At 49.0% G+C, this 21,621-nt stretch overlaps 9 protein-coding genes across 9 annotated transcripts; 6 read left to right on the top strand and 3 right to left on the bottom strand.

Annotated features, from left to right (window-relative positions):
- Nucleotides 1-26: 26 nt before the first annotated feature.
- On the top strand, nt 27-1,086 carry FMAN_06710 (uncharacterized protein; the record flags this gene model as incomplete). The annotated part of the gene is made up of 3 exons (XM_041826474.1): nt 27-665; nt 710-820; nt 865-1,086. The coding sequence occupies 3 exons, from the start codon at nt 27-29 to the stop codon at nt 1,084-1,086; spliced, it is 972 nt and encodes a 323-aa protein (XP_041677534.1).
- A 436-nt stretch (nt 1,087-1,522) lies between these two features.
- On the top strand, nt 1,523-2,338 carry FMAN_06709 (uncharacterized protein; the record flags this gene model as incomplete). Its single annotated transcript, XM_041826476.1, has 1 exon — nt 1,523-2,338. The coding sequence occupies one exon, from the start codon at nt 1,523-1,525 to the stop codon at nt 2,336-2,338; it is 816 nt and encodes a 271-aa protein (XP_041677535.1).
- Nucleotides 2,339-3,356: 1,018 nt separating this feature from the next.
- On the top strand, nt 3,357-5,054 carry FMAN_06708 (uncharacterized protein; the record flags this gene model as incomplete). Its single annotated transcript, XM_041826477.1, has 1 exon — nt 3,357-5,054. One exon carries the CDS (start codon nt 3,357-3,359, stop codon nt 5,052-5,054), a length of 1,698 nt encoding a protein of 565 aa, XP_041677536.1.
- Nucleotides 5,055-5,213: 159 nt separating this feature from the next.
- FMAN_06707 (uncharacterized protein) lies at nt 5,214-6,629 on the bottom strand (the record flags this gene model as incomplete). The annotated part of the gene is made up of 4 exons (XM_041826478.1): nt 5,214-5,494; nt 5,542-5,856; nt 5,907-6,189; nt 6,240-6,629. 4 exons carry the CDS (start codon nt 6,627-6,629, stop codon nt 5,214-5,216), a joined length of 1,269 nt encoding a protein of 422 aa, XP_041677537.1.
- A 1,507-nt stretch (nt 6,630-8,136) lies between these two features.
- FMAN_06706 (uncharacterized protein) lies at nt 8,137-10,005 on the top strand (the record flags this gene model as incomplete). Its single annotated transcript, XM_041826479.1, has 7 exons — nt 8,137-8,338; nt 8,391-8,523; nt 8,577-8,768; nt 8,817-8,968; nt 9,022-9,260; nt 9,309-9,580; nt 9,633-10,005. The coding sequence occupies 7 exons, from the start codon at nt 8,137-8,139 to the stop codon at nt 10,003-10,005; spliced, it is 1,563 nt and encodes a 520-aa protein (XP_041677538.1).
- Nucleotides 10,006-10,092: 87 nt separating this feature from the next.
- On the bottom strand, nt 10,093-12,726 carry FMAN_06705 (uncharacterized protein; the record flags this gene model as incomplete). The annotated part of the gene is made up of 1 exon (XM_041826480.1): nt 10,093-12,726. One exon carries the CDS (start codon nt 12,724-12,726, stop codon nt 10,093-10,095), a length of 2,634 nt encoding a protein of 877 aa, XP_041677539.1.
- Nucleotides 12,727-14,534: 1,808 nt separating this feature from the next.
- Nucleotides 14,535-15,736, bottom strand: FMAN_06704 (uncharacterized protein; the record flags this gene model as incomplete). Its single annotated transcript, XM_041826481.1, has 3 exons — nt 14,535-14,661; nt 14,711-15,209; nt 15,262-15,736. 3 exons carry the CDS (start codon nt 15,734-15,736, stop codon nt 14,535-14,537), a joined length of 1,101 nt encoding a protein of 366 aa, XP_041677540.1.
- A 1,262-nt stretch (nt 15,737-16,998) lies between these two features.
- FMAN_06703 (uncharacterized protein) lies at nt 16,999-18,439 on the top strand (the record flags this gene model as incomplete). The annotated part of the gene is made up of 6 exons (XM_041826482.1): nt 16,999-17,142; nt 17,193-17,233; nt 17,286-17,608; nt 17,654-17,904; nt 17,958-18,083; nt 18,128-18,439. The coding sequence occupies 6 exons, from the start codon at nt 16,999-17,001 to the stop codon at nt 18,437-18,439; spliced, it is 1,197 nt and encodes a 398-aa protein (XP_041677541.1).
- Nucleotides 18,440-20,648: 2,209 nt separating this feature from the next.
- On the top strand, nt 20,649-21,542 carry FMAN_06702 (uncharacterized protein; the record flags this gene model as incomplete). The annotated part of the gene is made up of 1 exon (XM_041826483.1): nt 20,649-21,542. The coding sequence occupies one exon, from the start codon at nt 20,649-20,651 to the stop codon at nt 21,540-21,542; it is 894 nt and encodes a 297-aa protein (XP_041677542.1).
- Nucleotides 21,543-21,621: the final 79 nt, after the last annotated feature.

Raw genomic sequence — 21,621 nt, forward strand, 5'->3', positions numbered from 1 at the left:
TTGAACATCATCACACATAAAATATAATGGCTTCTCTTACGAAAACTACATATCAGGCCTTTGCGTCGGCAAGGGCCCAGGGCAATCCCGCAGCCGTGATTATCCTACCGAAGTCAGAGGCCAGCCCAAAGGATGACAATGTCGCATTCCCATATGAACTATTCCCTCCTGCATCCAAGCTTCAAGAGACAGCTAAGAGCATCAATCTTCCAATGACGGCCTTCGCATTGCCTCTCGTTCCGGAGAATGAGTCGGCGAAAGCTCACTACGCGGTCCGATGGTTCAATCCCGTCAACGAAGCGCCGCTCTGTGGCCACGCGACTCTCGCCTTGTCGCAGCACCTGTTCAGTACCCTTCCCAATGCACCGCAGACGCTGAGGTATCTCACCAGGCTCCATGGTATCGCCTCTGCATCTCTCAACCAGAGCCCATTTGAGGATGCGAAGCTGGTTGGCATTGAGTTTCCAGAACTACTTGACCTTCCTTCCGTGTCAAAGGATGGGAAGCGATGGGATGAGTTGAAGAGTATCTTCGAAGCTGCATCTGGTTCGAAGTGGGAGGGTAATGGAGAGCCTGTTGGTATATTTGAGCAAGATCAGTATTTCTTGCTTGAGTTCAGTCCTGAGCTTGACTTGAAGGCTCTGGGGTTTGATGCCTCTAAGTTGGTCAGTTTATCACTATCATCGGCAGTCCAGGACTAACTTAGCAGGCTTCACTGAATGGCTTCATCTACATGTTCCAAGTTTCGACAAGCTCTTCAGAGCACATCCATACTCGAGTCATCAACTGCATAGCAGGCAACAATCATGAGGACGCCGCGGTAAGTATCTTTGTCTCTAAAATGAGCTTTACTGATATGAACAGACTGGCTCTGCTCATCGCGCTATCATCCCTCATGTCCTGTCAAACGCTGAGACCACTGCTCGGCTTAAGCAGTACCATCCAGACTTCACTGGAAACACGCTACGATCTTTACAACAGTCGAAGGAAGGCGGCGAATTAACTGTTGAGTGGCTTCGGGATACAAAGACCGTGAGGATCATGGGTAATGCCTTACGTACCGGCGAGACCAGCATCGAGATCTGAGCGGACCAGGACAGATCGAAAATGACCGACAGTAAGCTGAGTGGATTAAATAGCCATATTTAGTCACTATGGTACCTCCAAGGCTGCATTTGCCATATGTGGCGAAGTGTGCTCCGTTTTCCATGATAGACTCAATCCCAGACTTTTTACACAGTTTTCACTCTTATCACGAAGATATGCCGTTATGAGAACTTGGATTCAATATAACCTTGGCAACGGATCTGACAGCTTATAAATCGCATGATGGACGTCTGACTCACGCCGCTTTTCACGTTTAGGCTAATTCCTTCAGTGACTTCTCGGGATTCAGAATTGACCCGGGTGCAACATTCAGCTCAGGTTATAAGAAGCGAAAGACATTTCGCAATGCTTCCGAAAATGTGAATGAAATGGGCACTTATGAATCGCCAACTACAGTTTAACATAGCAGCCAATAATGGAGTTCAAACCAACCAGAAGCATCGTACACAATGAAGGCTGTGACCTTCACTACTGGTATCAAGGCTCCGGCCCTCTTATAATCTTCATCCCTGGTGGAAATGGTCACGGAATGCAGTTCAACAACATAATCGCCGCTCTATCAGACCGCTTCACCTGCGCAACCTTTGATCGTCGTCAAATGTCAGCAAGCCAAGTTCCCGTCAACAAACGCTTGAGTCCTCCCCAGCAAGCTCGCGATATTCGCGCCGTCATCAAAGCCGTCGGTTTCGATAAAGCTATCCTCTTTGGCAGTAGTTCTGGTGGTATCTTCGCATATCAATTCGCCCATGACTTTCCCGAAATGGTCGTCCACCTGATCTGCCACGAAGCCGGTCTTGCAATGCTTTTACCAGACGCAACACAGATTATTGAGTGGATGTACGGCCTTCTAGATCTTTTCGAAACGCAAGGCCAGGAAGCAGCTGCCGAAGAGTTTGAGAAATGTCTTATTGGGTATGATGCTGAGGGCATTCCCAAGGCTGGGCCGCCTGAACCAAGGAACCAGAAGAACTTTTGGGAATTCGAATGGGCGCCGTTAATTGGGTATTGTCCTAATATGTTTCGGATCAAGGAGCATGGGTTGAGTGTTGGTGTGATGAGAGGTGTCCGATGTAAAGATGCTTTCTACGCTAGAGCGATTGAGGAGCAGGCCAAGATCTTGGAGTGTCCTAGGATGACAGTTCCTGGACATCATGAAGGGTTTCGCTGTGAGACGCAAGAGTTTGTCCCATCACTGTTGGAGATGCTTGATATTTTGGAGAAGAGAAAGTAGCTAGACGTTCCTCACCGCCTTACGAATCAATCACTTGTAGTCGCCCTTGCCATCAACATCGTTAAGCTCTACCGCTAAAATCTCACAATACGACAAAGGATCCCGACCAGTAGTCTCCAGCTTATATGCGAGTCCTATCTAGCAGGATTTAGTCGATGAGTAGATATGCCACAAAAGGACATTGCAACTGACACTTCTGCCTCTTAGATTACTGCTGAAAGGGGTCATATCAAGTAGTTAAAGAGCCGCATCAACCAACTCATCTGCTAGGCCTAGACTCTTTGTACGCTTCTGTTCTTCCGTGACCTTATGGCGGAGCCCGGGATATCCCCTTCCTTCAACTGGTTGTGGACACTAGGAATCAGAATCGTTTGTCGGTGTTTTGTTCACACCCTAAAGCTTGACCTTATAGGCGGTAGTCATACGTACAGTTTTTCGGTCTGGTTCTAGTGCGTTCCAATTGGGGATCCAGATGTGGCGAGGCTGCTGCGTGAACAGGTGAAACTCAAATGTTAGGCATCAATAGCTCTGTGCTACGTGATGTAGCCCAGTGGCTACAGCTCGCAACCTTGATTGCTGCTACTAAAGCTGCACTGCGTATCAAGCCTGGTTTCTATGATAAGGTTGAAAGGTTAAAAGATGCTTCTGTGAGCTAGGCGTGCCATTTGCAGTTGAGACTCGTGGTTAGGAGCTTAAATCGGCTGAGAGAGCTTAAATATTTGAGCCCAACAAATCAAGATAAGGAACATGAATTACGTAGACTCAATACACGTCAGACCCCATATATTGCCTAATATCTTGTTTTTGGCAAAAAAGCTAGATTTGCCAAATGGTATATAAATAAGTGCCTGCTGCTCTTCCTTAAGATGCTTCAGGTCAAGGCACACAAAAAAGCACGCAGGTCCTGGTTTTATTTTGTCCAAGACTTTATATTACTACCGGGCTGTGAATATCTGACTCTGATTCTACTGAGACATCCCAGAACAGAAGTCCCTCACCACCTGTACCCCTCGACACCATGGCTCCACGCCCCTTTCTCAGTCTTCCGTGGGAACTGCGTGACAGGATCTACAGATTTTACTTTCCCACTAAGCAAGGCTACCATTTCAGCCCAGCATCTGGCAAGCTCACTGCCGCCGACGGCAAGCCGATCGACCTTGCCCTCATGTATACATGCAGCTTCATCGCTGAAGAGACCAAAGAAATGCCTCTCTTGTGCAATGATATCTTCTTCAAGACATTCTATCAAAAGGATCTTAGCTTGTGGCTAGGCCGTTTTGATAGACTAGTCGAAGCGCAGTTCCTACATCAGCTTCAGCTCCTCGTTCAGCTATGTCCCTTTATAACACCAGAAATGCACATCCGCATCGGGGACAGATTTCCATGGTTTTCTACTCACCTCCACAACGCCCTCGTTTTCCGTCGGGGCCCACAGCGGCTCTCTAGATCATGGGGAAGTGCATGGGGCATGCGGCCACTCCAGGTGGCCGCCATGCCCCCGAGCAACTATCTGTACCAGCAGATCTGTTCCAACGACCAAGCACATTCTGCACATCGAGCGGCTGTTGAGTTCACCTTGCGACTTCTTTGCGAAACTTCCGATGAACAGTTCATAGAGGATGTCAATGACATGCTTGTCGATTGGGAGTATAGCGGAGGTACTCGGCTCTCGAATTTCCTTAACCGATGCTACAAGCCATGGCGCTTTCCGATATCATTATGCGACCTTGATGAAATGGGACGTAGGCTTGGAGATGGTAAGGGATGGGCATGGATAAATAGGTGGGAGACCAGCGGACCCCATGGACTGCAGTATCGCCCACTCTATCGCTTCTCTGCCGTCTCAGCTGCCATAGGTTTCCTTGATGACCTGCCTATTAACAAGAGAGCATCTCTTCACAATATTATCATCCACGAGGATCGCGTATCTGAAGGCTATCCAGATGGGCATGCTATGGGTCTCATCCCATTCTGCCAAGAGAACAGGCGATTGCGGATTAGACATAACTTTAGCGTGGTAAAGAACCTTTTGCAGCGCGCTTGCTTTTATAGAGGATGCTTGGATGACATTCAGGAATATAAGAGCGATCCAAATGATATTGCTTTGCTCAGCTTCGCAGCTATGGATCTGTACCCAATCGTTGCGAACTGCCTGGCCGAAGCCATGTATCTGCCAGATGCTGGCATGCCCGATGGCTCTTATACCCTGGTACTAGACGGAGAAGATGCCGAAGATATGTGTTCTGAGATCTTTCAACAAAAGGTCCTCCGTCGAGAGGCCAAGTGGCTGGTCATTTCTCGGGCTCTAAAAGCAGCTCCCGATAGCGATTGGGCGCACGAGATGTCATACGAGATAAAAGATACCCCCAGGGCGCATGCCGGCGCTCTAGAACACCTCGTCAATAAGACGTCCTTTTTTGAGTCGAATTTCTATCCTGGACATCTGAATAACGTAGACGCATTGATGGCGCACTACAACAGGATTGGGATGAAGGCATGCGTCAAGGAACATTACTGGGGTGATGAACCTCATGCTTATGTCTTGACGGGATTGAGTCATACCCTCGATCTCACCTCGATGCTGATGGAGAATTTTGAGTGTCGGGAGGTAATGGCACCCGAGCGTACGAGTGAGAGAGATAATTCCCAGGAGGCAAAAATAGCTCAGCTAAAAGCTGAGATTGGATCGCGGTTGGGTATAGATGTGTCCTTCTAGGCATTGACAAGGATGCAATAAGGAAGATATAACATCATCAAGCGGAATAAGCGACGCTATAATACTATCATGGGTATTACTACCATACTATCGACAGTGCAGAAACGGATACCCCTCTTCATAGCTCTAATGTAGCCCTGGAACCTATTACCGCTTCTCTCATAGTCTATGCGTCACTTCAACCTCCTCGGTCTCCTCAAACTCTATGTATGGCATGCGCTTTGTCAACAGTGGGCTAGTCTTGCTGATCCTCTTCCAATTATGCGCATCAAGACAGGCTCTCCTCGAGGCCAGTACGGCTGGACGCGTCCGTGAAATGACCGCCCGTTCGTACTCATGCAGCGTGGATCTCAGATCGCCATCGCTGTTGAGAATAGGAACAACTCGTTCCACAAAGTCTTTGACATCGAAGATGACATGGTTTGCGCCCTCTCCCCGGTCTTTATTGTTAGCTACAGGTACGCAAAGATTGAACGATGAGTCTTACACATTGCCATTGAGTGGAGAGCATCTCCCATGAGCACAGCCCGGCCAGTTGTTTGGAAGTCCTTCGGAGGGGTCAAGTCTTGTATCTTGAGGCCTTTCATCTCGCTGTCCAACGAGACTGCGGATGCAAGAGGACGAAAGCACTCGGCCCAGGTGGAAGTCAACTCTTGAACCAACTTGTACTTCTCTTCTGGTGTATCCGGGATCTCTATAGGAGAGGCTCTATCCAGAAAACCTTCGCGATATGGCCACGAGACACAGAGTTGTCCGGTGTACGGGCGGTCAGTATTGGGATGATTGCCGGGCGCGTCAAGAACTAGTGGCTATCAGCAATGTCTATAGAGAGAGTAAAGTTGAATCGCTTACCACTAAAGTATACGAAGGTGTCATTCCTCGAGTTTGTGCTGTGAAAGAAGTACGGATCAAGGTCGCGAATTGGCTTAATCTCCGAGGCTGATAGCTCCATCTTGATGCCTAACATTCGAACAGGAATGTCTGTGAGCTTCCACTCGGGGAACATTGAGCGACGCACTCGTGAATGGCTTCCGTCACATCCAACGAGCAAACTCCCAGTCGCTGAGCTGCCATCCTCGAATGAAGCAGTAACAGAGTCGTCCGTCGACACGAGTCCGGCGACACCTTTACCCCACTGGTTTCCGGAAGTGTCAGTAGGTAACTGGACTCAGCAGCGCAACGTACCTCAATTTCAATCCCAGTGGCTAGCAGAGCTCTGAGACCCTGTCTTGTAACTCGGACACGTTCTGCCTCTGGTGCTTTAGGCACCGATGCCTTAAGCTCTCCTGTACTCAAGTCAAAGAACGGAAAGCTCGACGACAGGCCCTGAGTAACAGCTTCGCGATCAACATAAGCCTCTGGCAAGCGACTGAACAGGTGCTCGGGCAGAAGATCTTTCAATACGGGAAGCGTCCAGAGAAGGGTGAGACCCCATCCGACACCACGTGTTTCAAGATCCGTGTCACGTTCAAATACACGGAAGGGAATGCCCTGTCGTGATAGACTCTGTGCAAGCAGCAGGCCGCTTATACCAGCGCCTATGATGAGGACGGGTTGATCTTTAGTTGGAATCATTTCTATGATGAAGTATGCTTCTTGAGAGGAAATTTCCGAGGGCTTATTTATTAATTCTCTCACTTGCGTGTCAGATCGCTTATTCTTACATCAGACGCAAGGCAATTGTCGTGCCTGACGCGATGACTAACTCGGCTTAAGAGCGGGGTCGTGAGCCGAAGACTCCGCAGAGGCTCTGCTAACGTCCAGTCGGCAGTCGTATTTGAGCCTGAAACGCCCCCTACGACAAATAGAAAAAGGCCTCACCTGCTCTCTGAACCTTATTGCACTGATCAGCCGAGGACCTGGTTTCTCGGTATTGGTCCTGTCCTGGATGCGGCTTTTGGCTTGAGTACCTCTGCCGAAAGGGCCTGTTGTTCCGGAAAGCTCATGAACCTCAGTCTCAGCCTTTATTTTACAGTGCTCCTTCTTAAACTCGTCCTGGCGCGTATTTTAAAAGATCTAAGTGATACCTGCAGCCAAGGCTCCACCTGAAGAGGCGCCGCTGGTTGTCCTTGGAGGATGATATCTCCATACTAATGCCGCCTGACCTCAAGTCGCTCGATACAAAATGCCGAATTTAAGCTTTGCGAGTATTGAGATCGAGGAAGAATCTCGATTACTATGACTTAAAACAACAACTTCGCACTTGCAAAAGGCCGAGCCAGAGTTGTATTGACATCTATTGCTGTTCTCATGACATTGGGAATCTGCTTTGTTAAAGAAGCGATCACAGCCTGAGTTTTAGATGGATTTGTAAAGTACACGTCTCTTTTTGAGTTCTTCAGTAGACAAGTGCTACGCAGGATCCAGTTACTGCTCTGTATTTACTTCTTCATTGGTGTGTCATTCACCTTTTCTCTGCTCAGCTGAGAACAAATCTGCACACTGGTCCTGTGACATGGACATCTCACCCTCTCAGATCGGATCTGTCATATTTGAAAGGCCCAAGAAGGAAATACTATCGCAAACTACCTCGAATGAGCGAAATAAATTCCTTGCATCCTACCACGGACTCAGTGATCAAGCCACTTCGCCAATTCACCACTCAAGTCACAGACAATGTTATCCCAATCAGACAAACAATAAAAGCCATGCCAGCTCATCTCCGGACTAAACCTCATATTTCTGCAAGTCGTGCGTAGCTTGATGAAACGACCAGTCAAATGCTCTGTAATCAGCGAGTTTGTTGGTGGACGACACTAGTGCGGGCTTCATGTAACACAATCAGATGGTAGCGCCATGTTGGTGGGATTGTTTGTCTGCAAGCTGACTTGGCGTATGGATTGTCTTCAATCTGAGCAGGAACTCTGTGGCCATGAGGGAACACGATTAGTTTTACTGATGCGCTTTTTGATTGAAGGTGTTACACAGTTGAAAAGGTCACTTGATCTACTAGTTGTACAGCAGTAAGGAGAAGGGGGTTATGTGTTACATGCAGTGCTCTTTAAAGTTGAGCATTACCCGATGATTACTTTTACTTCTTCATCTCACACTTCTTGTATCCATTTTTCAGTATTCTTCAATCATGGAATCTACGTCGTTAATTCTCTACACTGGTGTCATAACCCTCCTGTATATCTGCATCAACAAATTCCTTATCAAACAATCGCGTAATGCACGGCTTCCTCCCGGACCCCGGGGTCTTCCACTTGTCGGCAATGTACTAGATCTCCCAAGAGCAGGTCAATTCGAGGCGCATCACTGGGCAAAACATAAGGACCTTTACGGTATGTTTATCAAGCCTGTTATTCTCTCAGATATTGACGAGGTACACGTCAGGGAATATCAGCTCAGTTACTGTCTTCGGCCAAACCCTCGTCATAATCAATGATGCGAAGTTGGCTCAGACCATCCTCAACGATCGCTCAGCCAAGCATTCCAGCAGATCAAAGATGACTTTCGCCGGTGAAATGTGTGCCCAAAACTGCCCCTCCACTATGAGGTTTGCTTGCTCATGAACAACAGGGTTGGCTGGGACAAGACATTAAGTTTCCTGCCATATAACGACCAGCTTCGCAGTCACCGCAAAAAGGCTCACCTTTGCCTTAAGTCCGAAGCTAGCATCAGTTCGAACGACACCATACAAGAGATTGAAGTTGGGCATTTTCTGCTGCATCTACTGAGAGACCCTGACCGTTTGGTCGAGCATATTCAGAAGTATGTCTTGGTTCAGACATCTGGTGACATTGCTGACATTTCCTGCAGACAAGCTGGTTCCGTAATCGTGAAAGTCGTGTATGGATATACCGCTGAGCAATTCAAACCCGATCCTCTACTCAGCACGGTACGAAAGGTTGTCGATGAGTTTGGCATAGCGGCCAAGCCTGGGGCTTTTATGGTTGACCTCATCCCGATTTGTAAGATGACAAAGGTCAAATAAGATGATCCTGTGTTCTAACACGTTCATTAGTGAAATATATCCCCGACTGGTTCCCTGGAGCTAGTTTCAAAACTACAGCAAAGCAGTGGAGGTCTAACCTCGAGAGCTCGGTTGAGGATCCCGCAGCTTTTGTCGAGCATCAAGTAGCCAACGGCAAGGATAACACATCGTTTCTATCTCAGCTGATGCAGAAGAAAAGCTTGACGGATCGAGAGGCTTCTGAGAATAAATGGCTAACGGCATCTCTCTACGCTGCAGGTGCTGATACGGTATGTTGAGTCTCAAGTAGACGATGTGACCAGCTGACCGATTTCAAGACTGTGTCTGCGATCACGACGTTCTTCCTCTCTATGACACTCTTTCCTGATGCTCAGAAGAAAGCCCAGTGCGAAATCGACGAGGTCGTTGGAACTGGTCGCTTCCCCACGCTGTCGGACAGACAAAGCTTTTCATACGTCAATGCGCTCGTGAAGGAAGTTCTCCGATGGCATCCCGTCGGACCAATGTGTCTTCCCCACACAACCTCCCAAGACGACGTTATCAACGGAAATCTCATCCCAAAAGGCGCGATGATCCTTCCCAACATCTGGTAAGCTCATCATCACTCCCCGTATCCAACAAATAACTGACACGGCTACAAGGCTAATCTGTCATGATCCCGCACTCTACCACGATCCAATGGATTTCAGACCAGAGCGCTTTCTTGGTCCAGAGGCTGAGACAGACCCGGGTCGATTTGTCTTTGGCTTTGGTCGAAGAATTTGCCCGGCGCAAGCCATGGCTGATAAAACGCTGTTTCTCAACATGGCGCAGACCCTTGCTGTGTTTGACATTGGAGTGAAATCAGGAGCTGAGATGCCCAGGGCTGAGTTTACGTCTGGGGTAGTCAGCCATCCGATGCCCTTTGAAACCACCATCAAGCCTCGATCTTCTGAGCATCGTGAGTTGATTGAGTCAATTGAGCGGATGCATCCATGGCAGCAGAGCGATGCAGACACTCTCGCAAATCTGTAGCAATCACGACAGTTGACGAAGTAGTGGTAGAAGAAGAAAGTCAACGCATCATATTAAAATATCTAGTCATCCATAGTGGTCATAACATCACCCCTGGTGATCAAAACGCCAACGCCTGCTATTCTCCTTAACAAACCACCGCGTAACAAACGCCCCCTCCTCCGCCCACTCCGCAACATCCCTCCCAAACCTCCCCTCCACACTCTTGACAAACTCCGTGAAATCCAACGCCTGCACTGAATCATGCTCGTGCGGATCCTTCTCCAGATCCGATAATCTCCAGTCCACGTTCTCTATCACCGGCACCACGAGATGTCTGTTCGGAAACCGCGCGTCGCGAACCGTGAGCATCGCGCGTCCAGGATTCGTCACAGTGAACTGCCACTGGCCTGTGCTGTTGTCGCTGGTTTGTGTGCGTAATGGCCGGAGGAGCGACTGGCCTTCGTAGTTGGTGATGAGGGATGACGCTGCGGCGTGGCTGCTGGGGCTGAGAGAACCGGTTTCGAGAAGGATGTCGAGAATGGTGGGGAGGACTTGTGTCGAGTGGACTGCGTCATCTACGTTGAAGGGGGGTAACTGGGGGTGCGATAAAATCAAGGGGACGTGATCGACGCCGATGTTGGGGTTGTAATACGGTGAAGCATAGTCGTTTTCTGGAAGCGAAGTACCGTGATCGCCCTGGAAAATAACCAACGTCTCGTTCGCAATGCCCTGCTTATCTAGAACGTCGAGGACTTTACGGATCCAACGATCGTCGTAGCCTATTGTGTTGACGTAGCGAGACATCATGTCTAGACCCTTTGCCAAAGGCGTGTACTTCTCCGTCTTGGGCATGTGGAATCGATGATGGCTCGTGCTCGTCAAATGGGTCAAAAACACACGACTCTTGGCCTTGGCCGCGTCTTCGAAAATGTCGGTGATGTAATCCTCCAACGGATCCTCCTCGAATGCAAACTCGTTGATGTTGGGTAGCGTAACCGGGCCATGCTTCGCACTATCGCTTCGCAGATACTCCCTCCCGATCGTGTTCTTCATCGGGAATCCCATCGCAGACATGAGATTGTACTGATTGTCGTAATCGAGCGTCGCAGCTTGGAAGTAGTAAGAGTTCCACTTGTCCTCCTTGTTCATGTTATCGTTCCACTTCAATTTCGTGCCTGAATGTCTATCGCGCTTGGTCTTGGTGCTTTCGCTCAGTGCCTCTGCTTGGTTCATGGCTTCGAAAATATGTGGTAGGCAGGGCTGATAAATGTGGTGACTGTGCTCGAGGTTAAAGTCGCCGACCATAGGAGCGATACCGCAGACTGTGCCGGTCATGCTCTTAAGAGTATATGTCCCAGCTGTGTGCGCATTCGTAAAGTGAATTCCACCCCGTTTCGGCTTTTCCGCATGTTCAAATCCATCGTCGTAATCTCCAGTGATAAAATTCGCGGTCGGTGTCAAACTAGCCAGCTTGTCTTGCACTTCTTGCGGAAGCTTCTTGTCGGGAAATGTGTCGGCGAATCGATTCCAGATCAATCCGTCCTTCTTGATAGGAAAAACGTCATTTCTCGTGCTCTCAAGAAAGAACATCACCACGTGACGAATGTTGATGTCCTTCAACTTGCCACGTAGGGATTCCCGGAGAGGCTCATCCAAGTTCGAAATCTTTAATGGGTCGGATTCAGAGTTGTAGTGAGGCTTCTCGTCGAACCAGTCCTCAAAGCCTCGGGGCAATGCATTCTTTGGGAGCCAGCTCAAAGATGGAGGCTGAGCAAGAGCAGTGCGCTCGTCCCAGCTTCGTTGCATGCCTTTACCGAAAACGGAGGGGAGATCATCGAGGAAGGGCGATGTCGAAGCGAAATCGACAAAAGGTAATAGGCCACTGGTCCATGAGAGGAAAATTAGAGACGGGTCCTTGGGTCGTAGAAATGTGAGTGTGAAAAGCGCTGTGAGAAGTATGCTGACGATGGGATACGGTAATATGCGAAGAAATCGGGTGCATCTGGATCTGCGGGCTGGTAAATCGCCTTTGAGTGCTCGAGCAGACTGTCGCGGTGCCTTCGATGACGATCTTGACCTGTCCTTGTGCTCATCCTCAGAGTACTCATCATGACTCGACCCGCTCTCACTGTCAATCCACTGCGCGTTGTCCCGCTGCGACAACTGATCATAAGCGTTCCTCCTCCCAAAACAGCAGCAACAAAGCTTCCGTGCAAGAAAGTTGAGCGGCCAATTAACAATATCACCTCCCCACCCAAAAAGCCCATAGCACGCCGTTTGAAGAACGCCACTAAAGCAAGCACAAAGACACAAAACGCCCAAGAATGCAGTAAACCCCGAAAAGATGATGGCCCGTGCCGACGGGTCGGCTATGAAGCCAATGTTGCGCCAGTGGATCTCAGATCCAGCGACGATGTAGAAAGAGACGGAAACAATGCTGAGGGAGACATTATAAGTTATTAACAAGAATGCAAGCGCTGTGATGAGTGTTCGTAGCTTGCCGGGAAAGCTGGGGACCCAGTGGCTGAGAAGCAGGCGGATGAGGAGGAGGAGAAGGATGTCCTGGGTGAAGAAGGAGAAGAAGAAGAGGAGCATGCGCTTGGGGGCGACGCTGGATCGGTGGTTGTGAAGATGGACACCCTTTGCGGCGCATACAGCTAGTGTCGTGAGAGCGAATGCGAACCGTCTGTTGGCGATTTTAGAGTAGATGAGCGAACCAATCTTCTGAAACCAAACCATCTTGAGCCTTTGTATCCGGAAAGGGAACAGAAGAAGAAGAAGAAGAGAAGGCGGAGTTCCTGTTGAGAGGAGCGCGTGGAAGGTAGGTACTACCACGCAGTCGGCCCTAACACTGTTACACCCAGTTTTATTTGCTACGTTTATTGACAGAACATGGTCTCCTTTGGTTAAAAACTGTCAGGTAGGGGAATACGACGGCGGACACAAGAAAAGACCTGGGCGTCTCCCCGATAAATAACGCTCCCCAGCCCGTGCCGCAGAACAAAAAAGCGCCCCCCGTTTCCCACCAACGATCTAACGTGTAACGGACATCCGACTCGACGATCTAGGCCCCGGGGACCATTTTCGCAGGGCCTTCCTGTTTCGTGAACCTCGCCCCTATGTCAAAGTTGGCACTTGGTGGCGGCGTAGCAGCGGGTAGCGGGTTGTGTCGTGCTGCGCCCTTGAGTCTGTTGGGTAAGGATCCATTTTCGTTTACCGTATATCGACCCAGCGGGTGGAGTCGCAATCTCGAGGATGATGCCTCGTTACGGATTAGCCAATTGCAACCCCGGCACCAACAGTGAAGATCTAGCCAAGACTGGTTAACCGTGGGCGAGACGATGGGGTCTGGACTGGACAAGCCCCTGAGTTTGGTGGAGCTTTAGGGGTCCAGCGCTTCTGCCTTGGCTTGTGGTTTCTTTTTTGACCCGGGTTAAGCGTCTTGTCGAAAAGCTTAATTAACCTGACATTTTACGCGTTCGACGTGAGGCTTTGACGTTGCATTTTCATGCGATAGTGATTGAGTTCACTCGGTAAATGCCGAGTAGAAAAATAGAGTTTTTCGGCATGTGTAGACGCTGGGAGCGTTTTTGAGCATCGAGATTGTCGAGGCCTGGTCTCTAATGAATTATGGACCAAGGTGGTGACCAACAACCCAGCAGTGAAGCGGAATTGCAGTGACATGTTTTATTGCCGTCGCTCATCTCCCCGCAATTATGCCTGCCATCCATCGCCACTGTCCTTTTTTCGCTCACCGAACAAATCACAGAATTATCGCGTGCATTTATGCCTAATTAAATCATCGCGATAGCACTTCCCCTCACCAACGCCGCGGAAACTTGATTCTCGCCCGTTCGATACCTCGGGTAAAATGTCAACTGGGGCTGTGTGCAGGACACTTTGCCTACCCTGGAACGCCGGCAAATCGAAACCGCATCGCTTGGGAATTCGGCAACTGAGGTGTTTTGGCGACCAGCACACAGGTCACACTTCAAGCTTCCTAATGCGATGTCTGTATCGCGTGACTTGTTTTTCTTTGGTGCGCATGAAAATGACTCGCAAGCTTGTGAGGCTTATTTGGCGCGTGTCGCCATTTGGGTTTATGCCAAGATTTCGTGGTTGGCCCCGATAGGGCTGATCTCCTCGCTAGTAGCATAGATTTGATAACGATAGTATCTTATCTTGTGATTATTTACTTGGTGAAGCGTCAGATACAGCCACGTGAAGTCGTCAGCATGGAACGGGAATGTGAATATCATTCTTCCAATTAATTAACTGCCGTTTCGCGCGGGCGCCGAATATCGGCATTCAGATTAGACTAAATTTTAACCTTCAATTTTGCTTGAGGTGCATTGGCGCTAGCGAGACCGAATTCCATGCCCATCGAATCACCACTGACCCTTCCAAGATACGCGCAATGCTTTCCCACGGATCAGCACCTCATCAGGCCATTTCAATGCTCTACACTTCATCGCCTCCTTAACTACCCGGCCTCAACGCGCAATACCCGATCCCAAAGCTGTCGTCATTTGGTCATCGCAGCGGTTTTACTGGTCCAGCATGTCAAAGATGGCCTTGACCTCTGGGACCTTGGCCTCAAGCTCCTCCCTCGTCTCCTCCCAAACGCGCGCCTGAGCAGCACAGCCACTCTTCCTCACCATGAAAGGAGGATAGCTAATTGCCAATCAGTACCAAAACGCATCACATCGTGCAGATCACTTACTCAGCAGTGTCAAAGTCTTGCATAATCTTTCCATGAGCATCTTCCGTCGCCGAAACACCATTGACCAAAGCCGTCGCGCAGATCTGCGGATCTCTCGCTCCAAAGTTCATGATCAGTCGTGGGATGAGCTTCGCCTGGTTAGGATTCGTAAGAGGTGTCCATGCAGAGCCCGGATCAGCGCTGTTGATGGTGACCTTGCGGGGAAGTTTCTCCGTTGCTTGGATGGCGGAGACTCGTGCGGCAAGTTCGCGGGCCCAGTAGAGAAGAAGACCTTTGGAGCGTCCGTACTGATGAGCTTGTTCCATGCCTTCCTTGTTGTTGCTGAGCTTCTTGAGGTAAGAGCCCTTTTTGGGTGCGCCCATTGTGAAGGATGAGGGGTAGATGCCAAAGGTCGTGACGAAGGTGAGCACGGGAGGGGAGGGGTTGGATGGGGAGGACTTGAGGAGAGGGAGGAAGAGAAGAGAGAGGAGTGCACCGGAGAGGAAGTTGACTTGGATGGCTGTCGACAGGTTAGTATCGTCCCAAGCTTGAGATGATATGATTGAACTCACAGGTTTCCCAGCCCTCAGGCGATTCACGACGATTAAACGCTAGAATTCCCGCAGTCATCAAAACATGATCCAGATGCTCCAAGCCCTTCGCCTTGGCCCCGAGTTCCTGACATCCCTTGAACGTCATCAAATCAGCCTGCCAGACCAGAATCTTGGGCACCGGTTTACCCGCCTCACCCAACTCCTTCTCAATCTCCTCCTTCACACCACTACAATCCCTCACATCAACGAGCACAAGCGTCTCAACATCTCTCTCGGCAAAGATCTTGGCCGCTCGCGATCCAAAAGCTCCATTCGCACCGGTGATGAGTGCAGTTCGCCCCTTGTACGACTTTGTAGTCACGGTAGGCCTGCCGTGGCGCTGCTTGTACAGACTCTGCCAGGGGAAGTACTCCTTCAGAAAGAGGGGTACGCCGTAGGTGAGGACGAGAACGACGAGTGTCGTAACACCCGCGAAAACGCCCAGATTGGCCATTTTGATGATGGAGTTTGGAGGAATTGTTGTGTCGCGTGCGGGAACGGGGTTGATAAATGGTCTGAGGGAACGTACGGTTTGTGGGGTAAAGTAAGGTAAGGAGCAGAGCGGAGCGGAACAAGGTTTTGCCTGTGTTCACCGACTCTTGGGCGGCTGAGACATTTGGGGATGGAGAGATGAGCTGATGAGATTGATAAGATTGGCTGAGATCAGTTGATCTTTCGGGAAGGCATTCGTATTCGTGATGTTTAGGTGATGGAACGGTTATTCTCGCTTGGTGATGGAGCTGGTGGAGTTGCGACGTCATGAGGAGGCTTTGGCGCGTTGTGGACGCGTAGAAGCGCGTTTCTAATGACGGGATGAAGAGCGCGGGATTAAGCCGCGATTGATCCGATATTGATCAGATCCCCTACAGATATGACGTGGTTATGCATTCGAGATTTACTAGAATTATTCTCTTCAATTTGGTCTTTAATCAAGTCTTTAATTGAGTCAAACTGGCGATGCATTTAGTCTGACTTCCATCACTCGTTCTCCATGACCATTTTAGATAAGCTGCATAGATATAACATTAATTATTATTGCCATCTTCAAACATCACTTCGCTCAAAATACCAAATTGCGATTCTTCTCTCTTCACCCTCTTTAAATACTTGATCAATAGTCTTGTTGTCTCACCTCGTCGTCAAACCCGGCAACGTTCCTTATCAGTTCCCGCGTGTGGGGGCAAGCCACTCGATTTTCGCATCTCCGGAGCTGACAGAGCCTCAACCAATAGCACAACCCCATTCCCTTCATCAAGATAAAACCCCTGGTCTCAAACAGGTACAACCACCAGCTGAAGCAAGCCACCAACACATCTATCTTCAATAACGTTGCTGTTTAAAGGGGTTAATGACTCGAGATTCCTATTTAGGTGACCTTCAGTACTTGACCTGCCTGCCAGCTTTGGTCAAGAGCAATGTCTTGACAGGTGATAAGAGATACTGAGTAAGCATGATAGAAGAGTGTTCATTGGTAAATTCTGGTTAGAACGTCGATACATGTCTGTGCATCGTGCCATCTCCGGGGATATCTGGACTTAACAGCTGAGTTGGGGTGATAACGGAAATGGTACCCGCTGTAACAATGACCCTTAAGATCAGCGTTTCACGCTCCTGTATTTGCAAACTTACTCTGCGTCCGTCCTCTTAAGCCAAAAGTCTATTGCGCCATCTCACTTCCCCCGTCGTAGCGCCTCGCTAGGCGTCTGATCATCGACAATGGAGTCGCCATTGCAAATCTATCGTCGTGAGGCACTAGCCGCTCCGGCTGATCGATCAGAGATGGTCCTGCAAAGCATTGTTATCCTCGTCGTGTCGATTCTTTCCATTCTTGGAGCTGGTTGGATTATCGTTAGCTTCTGTGTAATATATCACGCCCTTGCTTCACGAGACAAATAGCTTACGATGCACAGGTCTTCAAAAGTCTCCGGTCCTTCCGCCATCAACTCATTCTGTTCGTCCTGATAATCCTCCCGCTTCAAATTGTTTATACTGATAATCTTCAGTGGACTTGCAGCTAGCGACTTTCTCATGGCGCTCAACTTTCTCTCGTCGACTGCCATGAACATCAATGGCAACGAGATCGGTGCCCCAGAACACCAAACATTCTGCAGTTTCAATGGCTTTATGACCCAAGTCTTTGTCATACAGACCGATTACTGGGTGTTGACTATTGCACTGTGCACCTACGTTATTTTGGCTGGTTACAAATCGTTATCGTCATGGGTCCAGGATCAGCGCATCTTGCTCTCTTGTCTTCCTTGGGTACTTAGCCTTCTTTGGGCTGGTATTGGATTGAAACTTGCAGGATACGGTGATATTGGAGCTTGTATGTCTCATAACGTTGAGAGGTGACTTGTGCTGATTTTGATAGGGTGCTGGTTTACTTCCGATAAAGTCCGCCTCCTCGCCAACTTCGTCCCGCGGTGGGTAATCATAATCACCATCCTCTCCATGTACGCCCGTCTGTACTTCATTCTCCGAAAGTCGCACAAGAGTTTTATCTCACTTGGAAACTCAAACTCGACATCAGAACCCTCCAGAGAGCGGACTGTTACACGGTCGAACCACGATGTCTGGCGTTATCACGAGTCCGATGCCGCTGGCCGTCGAAGACTGCAAAGGGTCTGTTACTTCCATTACTGAGAGCGCATGGCGGAGTGCTAACTAGGAGTTAGATCGCACGATTGATGATTATGTATCCCGTTGTGTATATGCTGGTCTGGACACTGCCAACGGCCATTCGGGTATATCAGACCATCAAGCATACTCCAGCTCCATTTGCATTGCAGACAATTGACAAGGTCAGAATTTCGCCCAGATTTTCAGGCATCTCTAACATGAGTAGGCCTGCATTGTGTCACAAGGTCTCGTCGATGCGATAATCTACGGCGTCAATGAGTCTTCTCTGAGTCGATGGCATGAGCTCATATTTCCGTCCAGCGATAAGGATGTCACAGAGACTGTTACATCCAGAAACATCGATACTAGGGTGTCAACGCGGGTACACTCAAACGCACCTGTTATGTCTTCTGCGTCTAGTAGCAAAGTCATAATCACAACGTCGATTGAGCAGGAGACAAGCAGTATTGATAAAGATGACGGACTGGAGCTTACAGAAATGAGGCCGGTTTTTAGGCCAAACTCAGGCTCACGATAGAGATGGCGCTTGTAGATAGATGGATAGATAGTGGCTTAGATATACATCATAAACTAATGGCACGCGCGATGTCCTCTTCTGCCGATTTGACTTCACGCAGAAGATATAAACCACTAACGAACGTGGCAGTTTCTTCATAGGTCATAGGATGGAGTAGGTTGCCAGTCTCTTTACCCACTTGCGAATCCAGTCTATAGCAACTAACTTAGTACTTGGCCCATCTAACACTTATTCCAGATACACTGGGGGCAGTTGCTGTAACAATATCCACCGCACCCAGCCTGACCATTAGGGCATGTACAGCAAGTGCCACGTAACTCAAGACCCCTAACGATGAGGTCGTCAGCCTCGGCATTCCTCTTCTCGGACGGGACAGCCAGAGCGACTGTTGCGGACATCATAATGTACGTGATCGCGGTTGTGAATCTCATGATGACTGCTTTAAGTGAGTAAGTCGGGGAACGCAGGTAATGGTCATAAGGTCTTACCTTGTTGGAGACTCGGGTTATGAACTAGAGAGATGCTCGGATTGTGATGTATGATATAGCTGAATGAATTAAGAATGAGGAATCAACATGATCTATGGATGGTATTGTGATCTTATATTCCGATACCACGCAGTACACTAGCTGGACTTGCAACTATCGATTCGCTGCTTTACGATACAGTCCTATCCCCATATTTCGTCCCGCGGCCGCGTCATGTTATACGAACTAGAACTTTAACAAAGCGCTTTGAACAATGAACCTTGCCCTCTTCATCCGAACATACCTCGTGGCCTGAGAGGATCGTCGTTCCGAGTTCCGACGGTCCTGCAGTTTATACCTAAGCACAACCTGGCCTAAGAAACTTGGAATATCGGTGAGCCATTAATTTTTAAACTCCAGAGGTCGCAATATTTCTCGCCATTGGATGTAATCAGAAACCTCGTATTTCGCATGTCTCAGCCGCTGCGGGGATCGGCTATGACGGCCCGTGCCGGTATCCGAAACCACTCTGAGTCCGAAGAAACCTGTTTAAAATAGCTCGTCGTGCACGCATCAGCAGCTTGCAAGCTCAAGTCTCTTCTATGATCGAGAATCTCGCTCGACTCAACGTTCGTTGATGCACTCGTCAGGGCTCCTTGCTTAGGTGGTCGCCACGGACTTTTGGGTGAAAGCGGTTTATTGCCATGACGACCCTCTGAACCTTGAAACAAGTTGTCATTGCTAGCCGTCTTCGGCAGATTGTGTTCTGAAGCAATAAGCTGAGGTACATGAGCGTGTCCACGCACCAAAGGAACCATCATGAGCTCCGGGGTTCTTCATTCTTCTGAGGATTATCTTTCATGTCATCCTCTTTCCAGTTCACATACCACACGCAACCTGAGAGCTTCTCCTTTTTTCCGGGTCAATCTTCCGAAGCCGAGTGTGTGCCATGTAGCTGTTATATCTCTACTCATTACTCTAAACTAATAATCTCAGCGAAGAGTCCGAATGCGAGTATGGAAGTATTGTGAGACACAAAGTGGACTGAATTATCGAGCTTGAATTTGTTCCGATCCGGTGCGAGAGCGTTTCAAGTAATGCTATAGGGAAGGTAGAACTTTAGCTTGACCTCGGAGGCAACCTTTAAGACCGCGGTAGTAATTCTGTGAGATCGTCATGAAGATCATTCATACAGAAGATATCTGACGTTATATAATTAATGGCTGCCTGTAACCTTCCATTCGATGATGCTGAGTTGGTAACAAGTTGCGCAAATTGCTTTAGCCAGCCATGAATTCGGTAAGCTAAATAGGAACGCTGTAGCTCCTGGAAAATATTCGAAAGTGTCAGGTAACCATGTATTGTCCCTCAAACTAATCGAGCTTTTGCAAAATATCTTTATAATCATAACCTATCTCTTGCTCAAGGGTTATCTAAAGATTCGTCCAAGCTGGCGTATCACACTTCATCACTAAGATAGACTCATCCGTCCTCTGGAGTCAGAGAAGTAATACCCAGTCACCAGCGACTAATGTAAGCAAGCTTTATGCATTTTAGCGGGGTCAATAGCCTTAAAATGCATGTTTCAATGCTGAACGGTAGTCGTCCGATAGCTCTGAGCTAGCGCCGGATGAACACCGATCTCGTCGGACATCCTCCAGATCTGCACTATAGCTCAAAAACCATGCTCACTCCAGCAAAAGGGCAGAGACATACGATTATCGACTACACATGTAATCACAATGCCAGCCCCTATTCTTCCGCCTGCTGCATGGAATTCCCATATGCACTGCTTCGATCCGGAGCGTTTCCCTTTCAAAACAACGCGCGCTTATACCCCGCAGCCAGCAGTACTGAAGGACCTCATTGAGAACTCAAAAGCGGACAATGTGATGCTTGTGCAAGCAACCATTGAAGATGGATATGCAGGTTTATTGGAAAACTTACAGCAATGTCCAGAGATGTATCCCGATAAGCGTGTACTTGGGACTATCTTTTGGGATCCTGGAGATCAAAGTCTGAAGAGCCTCACTGAAAATGAGTTTGAGAAGCTGCATCACGCAGGGGTTCGATCTGTAAGAATTCACGGCTCATATGGTGGTTCGGGAGATGATGTATCTTGGGTGGTTCAGCAATTTCTGGACGTCGCTTCTCATTGCCCTCTGCGTAGATACAACTGGAGTATCTCAGCCCAACTACCCCTCGCGACGTGGTCTTCAATTGCAGAAACCCTCTCTTCCCATCCAGACCTCAAAGACATCCCCATCATCATCGATCATAACGCTTCCGCAACACCACCCGACATCAACGCCCCCGTCTTCACCTCCCTTCTTCATCTCCTCTCCTCCCCAAACATGTACATCAAACTCGGCGCTCTCCACCGAAGAAGCACCCCAATTTCCCAAATGGAGCACATAATAAAAACCATCGCAAACACTGCGCCTAACTCAATCCTTTGGGGGAGTGACTGGCCGCACTGCAACGCTGCGATCCGAGGACTTACCCCGACGCCTCCGCTTGGAGTAGACACAGACCAGGAGCTTGAACTGTTGAGTGATTGGCTTACGGAGGAGCAGTGGGAGCGTATGCTTGTGTCGAACCCCGAACGGATATTCGGCACGCGGGGGAGAAGCTAGTGAGTGTGGGGAGAATCTGGGGTCGGGATGGGTCCGATGGTCTTGAGTCGGGGAAGAAGTTGGGGAATTTTGGTGTATA

This window comes from Fusarium mangiferae (assembly GCF_900044065.1).
Source record: "Fusarium mangiferae strain MRC7560 genome assembly, contig: FMAN_scaffold002, whole genome shotgun sequence".
In the NCBI taxonomy this organism is placed as follows: domain Eukaryota; kingdom Fungi; phylum Ascomycota; class Sordariomycetes; order Hypocreales; family Nectriaceae; genus Fusarium; species Fusarium mangiferae.